Source organism: Dipteris shenzhenensis, chromosome 25 (assembly GCF_047967505.1).
Source record: "Dipteris shenzhenensis isolate YYH24624 ecotype China chromosome 25, Dip_SZ_1.0, whole genome shotgun sequence".
NCBI lineage: Eukaryota > Viridiplantae > Streptophyta > Polypodiopsida > Gleicheniales > Dipteridaceae > Dipteris > Dipteris shenzhenensis.
Genome location: NC_141620.1, coordinates 23,355,587 through 23,362,383, shown reverse-complemented (window position 1 = coordinate 23,362,383; position 6,797 = coordinate 23,355,587). Strand labels below are relative to the sequence as shown.

The window sequence follows — 6,797 nt, the reverse complement described above, 5'->3', positions numbered from 1 at the left end:
TTGGCCTAATGCCTTTGGCGTGCATTTGAACAAATGTTGTAAGGCCTCTTTCACTGGTGAACTTGCAAGATGCTTCATAAGGTACAAAAATTGAAATAGAGCAACAAGGCTATCAGGACAGTGACAAGACAAGAACTTGAGCTACTTAGTTGAGTATTCCTCATAGTAAGTCCACTTGAGATGTGACTGGGGTCATATTATTTGAATGACCTACTAGTGGGGAGAGAAGCCCATCCTGTGGTAATGCTGCAACTAGCACCTATTGATATTGCAACATGAGATGAGGATTTCCTATCTGTAGTTATTGCTTTGAAGAAAGAAGACCACGACTGAGACTCTACATAGAATCTTGTGGTTTTCTTTCCACATAAAAGATCCTTTAGTATTTTGAATTCAAATCCCATAAAGTTAATTATGAGCAGCTTCTAGCATGAGTACTCTCCATCAGCCCATGGAATTCACAAGATGATGCATACATGTGTGTGTGTGTGTGTGTGTGTGTGTGTGTGTGTGAGAGAGAGAGAGAGAGAGAGAGAGAGAGAGAGATGAATCTAGGAACATGCCCAAACTCATCCTCTGAAAATACAAGATAGTGTGCACTTTCAATCTCATTACAGTCACAAGGTTGAAAACCATAAACTATTTGGATCATAGGAAAACCATAACTTGTCGATGTAACGCAACCATTACTAGTTGCCAGCATGCACACATCCAGAGATGATGAGAAGTCCTAGATCCCTAGATCTAGAACTCATCGATGTGTTCTAGAGATGTTATTGTGTTGAGGACTCTTGGTGACTTGTGAATCCCCTTTCCCAACTTGTTTTGAGAAAACAAGTCCTTAATTCAGAACAGGTTGACCTATTGCTATCAATCAAAGCTCATTACATTGCGTATCATGGTTCTCAAACTAAAACATTGTGAGTACACTAAGGTCACTGTACTCTATTCTCCTTTATAAACCCAAATTGCAAGGTATTCTGTTGGCATACGAGGACTGAAAACATTCTCAAAGTTAAGCAGCTTTAGGAAGGAGCGACAATCATGAATACGTAAGTCCTTCTCAAAAAGAGGTTGTGGGCACCTTTTAAGCTTCTGATTTTATACCATGTGGAGCCTGTTAGTTGGATGCACCTGCGCACTGTATGAACTCAGATTATCACGAGTTAACTCACAATTCCCAAGTTGCTCATCTAGCTAGCACTATAAGAAAGGATGTTGGCTGCTCTACGACCGTGAACAAAGAAAAGTGCAACTTTGGGTGACAAATAGGAAGAGCTAATTCCACTTGATCACACCCTCAATGATCCCTTGCTGCCTATAAGTATTCCATCTAGGTCAGCTCAAATTCATAGCCAATACCAGACAAGATTGTTCAAAGTAAAGACAGACAACAATCTACAACAGTCTACAATCCCTGTCTCAAGATACACAAAGGCACGTTGTGCATAGGATATCTCATAAGCCCAGCTTGATGAGGCACCAGCTCTTCTGCAGGTGAAGGCGGTGCTGTAAAATCCACAAGGGACCACAGCAAAAGATCTAATGAGGCGAAGCAGTGCATCCAACATTTGAATCTCTAGTCCATGGGAAACGACCGTGCAGAAGCACAAAAAAGATGCTAGCTACCCTATTTCCCTTCGTGTTTTTCTGCATAAACTAAGACTTATTCATCCAGGTTGCCTGAGAAAAGCAAATGGGGAATGGGAGGAGATGAGCTTACAACAATCCAGTACCTATAAAGATTTGCATCAGAATTTGTCGTTCTCCTTCACGGTTACATCTGTGGAATCTTTGCCATAGCCAACCCTTTGTTGCCCTTTTCCCTTCTCTTTCTCTGCACACAATAAGGACCTTGGCGGCAGCCTGCCGCCTTCCCCGCCCCTCCTTCCTTCGCCATAGCCACTCCCCCGCCCTCCAGCCTTCCCTCTCCCCCGATCCTTGGAGCTTTCCTCATGAAAAACCTTTCTCCCTCTCCCGTTGCCCTCAGTGGATCTTCCTCTGTTGCCCTGGCGTCGGTAAAGGAACCTACGCCAGTCGCCTTGCCAAATTTTTAGGCATCGCTCACATCGCCATGGGAGACCTCGTCCGCGACGAGCTCTGTCAACCCTCCTCTTCCAGCAACAAGGAAAACCCTTGCCGCGCGCTCTCATTTCCCCTGCCGTAATGCTGCGCATTTCCGCTTTGAAAAATCTAATGAGGCGAATCAGTGAATCCAACATTTGAATCTCTAGTCCATGGGAAACGACTGTGCAGAAGCGCAAAAAAGATGCTAGCTACCCTATTTCCCTTCATGTTTTTCTGCATAAACTAAGACTTATTCATCCAGGTTGCCCGAGAAAAGCAAATGGGGAATGGGAGGAGATGAGCTTACAACAATCCAGTACCTGTAAAGATTTGCACCAGAATTTGTCGTTCACAAATCCTGTCCTTCTTACCAAATGATTGCGCGGTGGTCTGCAAAGGTTTTCACGAGCAGAAAATGATTGCGCAGGAACACCCTTCTCGAAGATTTTCTCAAAGAATCGATGAGAGGACGAAGAAACAAAAAGGCACTTAGATTTGTTGATCTCAAGGAGTCGATGAGGGGACGAATAGAAAGGAATCGACGAGGAAACTCTCAAGAAAAGGGCACGCAGATTATCGATCTCAAGGAATCTATGAAGGGACTAAGAGAAAGCAATCGATGATGAAAATCTCAAAAGAAAGGGCACTTAGATGGAAAGGACTGATGTGAGATGAGGAAAGGCAAGAAGAAGAGAACCGGAATTAAGGTGAAAGAATTTCTTGCCAATGTATAAAAAAATAAACAACACATAGTGGCTTCATGAGAGGCCAGATTTCCGTTCATGGCACAACAACACATAGTTTCATGAAATGACAAGTGGCTTCATGAGAGCCCAGATTTCCTGTCATGGCAAAATGCTATCTGTCTAAATATATATATATCTCATTCTTAAGAGACAATGGATGGGATGGGTGATAAAGAGAGAGAGAGGGAGCTGATGAAGCAAATATGCATGCGAACACGATAGTACCTTCACCATGTCTCACTCGCCCTCCTTCTTCCTCAGCCTCAAAGCTCTCCTCTGTGCTTCCCTCTCCCTCAACCTCTCCTCCTTCCTCTTCTTCTTCTTCTTCTCCTCCTCCCCTCCTCCCCATGCCTTCCTCTCAGCTTCCTCCCACGCCCTCCTCGCCTCTTCCCACCCTTGCTCCGACCATGGCTCCCTCCCCATTGAGCTCCTCGGTCGCCACCTCGATCCGCCCCTTCCCTTCGCTTGTGAGTGCCATGAGTGCTTCACCGGCCCCGCCTGCCAACACACCCTCCCGGATTGCCGGCCCAACATGGACGGGTATGCAGACGGAATTCAGACGGCGTTCCTTCCCATGTCCTTCGGTTTTGGACTCCCCGTTTCGACACTGGATTGCCTGTTTTGTTTTCAGAGTAGCGCACCGGATTCCTTCGTTTTGTTTAGTATTGAGGGCAAAATCAGTTTTAAAGTTCTCATTTCGTTCATCAGCTGGGATGATGCGACAAACTTGCACTTTCACAAGATGATTACCGTTCTTGCATGTTCCCATTGCGCAAGTTAATTGGTCAAGGAAATTTGCATAATTATACGTCGAGTACACTCTAATTGGGCAAGCACATTGCAAATCCATTTGCTTCCCACCTTGTCTAGTCCAAAGCCTGCTAATTGTGCGATATTTCCGGACGCCTGCTGCATGTTGTCTGTGCCATAAACTGTCTTCTGATCTTGAACCCCACGGCTGTTTTAAAGTATCTGCGGGAATTCCATGCGAATGCCTTCTGTTCTGCAAGATTCTGCACTGCGTGTTACGCTTCGCTTTTACTTTGCCGAAAAAGAGCAAGCGCGGAAAGATTTACTTCAAAAGTGGTTGTAAGAGTCAAACACTACACTTTTTTGGGTCGGCGCTGTATAACTATGATCGCTTCTTCATATAAATAAATTATCTTGCGATTTGGGTACAGTGCATAGTTGCAATTTATTACCTATGAATCCCACGATTAGATCGGGGCTCCTCCAGGTTTGATTGCATGTTGATGCTAATTTATATATTTCAGAGCAGAGTTAAAGCCCCTCTGTTTCTAACTTGTGCCTGGCGAAACTTCCACAAGCTAAGGAGATGACGTTATTTTATATGGTTCTGTTTGTTCTGATGCAGTGGAGATCCGTTACTATTTGAACCTTACTGGAAGCAAAATGATGAAGCCAGTGCTGTCCTTATCCCTGGATCATATCGGATGGGTTATGAGTTTAATCAACCCTTGATTCCAACTTTGGAATCAGAAATCAGAGCCCTACATTCATTGGTCGGTAATGCCGTCACAGAGGGAAGACATATTTTAATCGGAGCAGGTGCAACACAACTTATTCTTACTGCCTTTCTAGGTCTTTCTTCTGATGCACAAGGACTTCCTGTCAAAGTTGTGGTTCCTACTCCATATTATGAGGTGAGAATAGCAAACTTCTCAAGAACTTGAATCTGATCAGATACAAGAATAATTTGGGCATGCTTTGAAGAATATATTCATTTATCTTCATAAAGTCATACTTGTCTGTGTGACGACTTAGGGTTACAGGATCCAAATAGAGATGCTTAAACCAGGCGGTGCCAAGTGGGCAGAGTCCTCAGACTCTTTTCCTTTCATGGAGGGCTATTCGAATGGGCTCCCCATAGAAGTTGTTACGTCACCTAATAATCCAGATGGGTCCCTCCGTGAACGTGTCCTTCCTGGGACCGAATCCCGTTCGATACATGATCATGCCTATTATTGGCCTCACTACACTGCAATAACAGGACCATCAGACCAAGACCTCATGATATTTACTTTGTCTAAAGTTACTGGTCATGCTGGAAGTCGTATAGGGTAGGCCTTTGTCTCGATTTCTCCTCACCTTTGTCAAATCATCTCTAATCCTGCACGACTGTGGCAAATAGCTAATGTTGTTTTTTGGCAGTTGGGCGATAATCAAGGACTTCTCCCTTTACACAAGCATGCTGCTTTGGGTCAGGTTGCATTCTATCAGTGTATCACATGAATCTCAGCTCAGAGCAACACAATTGCTAAGGACAGTGAGGTATGGCTATGCTTCGTCAGGAAATCCCCCCTTGAACAAGTTGCCAGCTGAGTATGCTACAAAACAACTCCTCTTCCACTATGGTCACACAAAACTTGGTAGCAGATGGGATACTTTGATCAAAGTCCTTGAAAGATCTGATCGATTTAGTATTCAGCAGGATCTTGAGCAGAAACACTGCAACTTTTTCAAGGATATCATACGACCAGCACCAGGTTTGATTTGCCTTCAGGATTTCATTCTATTTATATTTTCCAGATTCTGTGATTAGTTACAAACTGTACTCTTCGGCTCGCACAGTTTTTTTCCTGCGTGTAATGGAATTACTTTTGGTCTTACTGTCAGCATTTGCATGGATTCGCTGTGAGAAAGAAGAAGAAGAAGATTGCGTAAGCCTTTTTGAGAAAGCAGGCATTATTGGCCGTGGTGGTAAAAGATCTGGAGTAGATGGTCGATATGTGAGGCTAGCAATGATGAGTACCGACTTTTCATTTAAAAATTTTATCAACCGTCTTCAAGCTCTTGTCTCGGAACAGTGAGTTGAAATATTTCTAGTGGGCATATGTTGACTTCGTTGTGTGAATTGCCTCTTGTGGTACTCGCATGTCTCTAGAGCTCTCCTAAATCTCCAGCCGCTACCCATTTGGAAGCTATCCAATGACTAGGAAGCCTGAAGTTTATTAAAAGCGCGGATGGTTGTTTGATGCTACCTGAAGAAACATGGTTCTCTCTATTTGATGCTCCTTCAATATAAGAATGTGACAAAGCTCAAGCTGAAAAAGTAAACAGAAGTTTACTTGAGCTAGTCCCCTCGTGAAGGGAAGCTGTGGATGATTAATCCCTCGCAGGTTTAGTAACTGCGTTGTCTTGTGCACATTTAGAAATTTTATTAAAACCTGGTGGGTACCTTGCAGGATAATGAATTCTTACAGAATGCTTTTTCTATCCTTCAATACTATTGTAGCAACTGAACTTTGTTTATGGATGAGGAGGTTGTTTGAAGAAAATGTATAGGTGATCCAAAGTTTTGAATGGTTTTTAATAACAAAAGCAGTACAATGCTTTGTCTACTTTTCAATAGTATTGTGACAATGGTGGATGAGGAGGAAGACTGTTTAAAGAAAGTACTGGTGATCTTAAGCTCAGCAACTGAACTTTATTTATGGATGAGGAGGTTGTTCAACAATGGAGGACAATGGAGGATGAGGAGGAAGACTGTTTAAAGAAAGTACTGGGTGATCTTAAGCTCAGCAACTGAACTTTATTTATGGATGAAAAGTACTACAATGCTTTGTCTACTTTTCAATTGTATTGTGACAATGGAGGATGAGGAGGAAGACTGTTTAAAGAAAGTACTGGGTGATCTTAAGCTCAGCAACTGAACTTTATTTATGGATGAGAAGGTTGTTCGAAGAAAATGTATAGGTGATCCAAAGTTGTGAATGGTTTTTAACAACAAAAGTACTACAATGCTTTGTCTACTTTTCAGTACTATTGTGACAATGGAGCTTTGTTTATTGATGAGGAGGAAGACTGTTTAAAGAAAGTACTAGGTGATCTTAAGCTCAGATCTTTTGTAATAATAAAAGTACTACAGAACAATATTTGGATAATCTCATGAATTAAAGGCTACTAGATGTCACTCTTATTTGATGGTACTAGAAGCTACTAAAAGAATTAGGGCTGAGGGCT

At 42.8% G+C, this 6,797-nt stretch overlaps 1 protein-coding gene across 1 annotated transcript; it reads left to right on the top strand.

The window, feature by feature from the left end:
- Window positions 1-3,043: 3,043 nt before the first annotated feature.
- Window positions 3,044-6,164, top strand: LOC147885631 (tryptophan aminotransferase-related protein 3-like). The gene is made up of 5 exons (XM_087396578.1): window positions 3,044-3,353; window positions 4,189-4,477; window positions 4,599-4,894; window positions 4,986-5,320; window positions 5,451-6,164. The coding sequence occupies exons 1-5, from the start codon at window positions 3,046-3,048 to the stop codon at window positions 5,642-5,644; spliced, it is 1,422 nt and encodes a 473-aa protein (XP_087252704.1). The 5' UTR covers window positions 3,044-3,045; the 3' UTR covers window positions 5,645-6,164.
- The last annotated feature ends 633 nt before the right edge of the window (window positions 6,165-6,797 follow it).

Coding starts and splice junctions, on each gene's coding strand:
- LOC147885631 (XM_087396578.1), top strand. CDS start 3,046: ATGTCTCACTCGCCCTCCTTCTTCCTCAGCCTCAAAGCTCTCCTCTGT. Junction 4,478..4,598: donor TTCCTACTCCATATTATGAG/GTGAGAATAGCA, acceptor GTGACGACTTAG/GGTTACAGGATCCAAATAGA. Junction 5,321..5,450: donor TATCATACGACCAGCACCAG/GTTTGATTTGCC, acceptor TCTTACTGTCAG/CATTTGCATGGATTCGCTGT.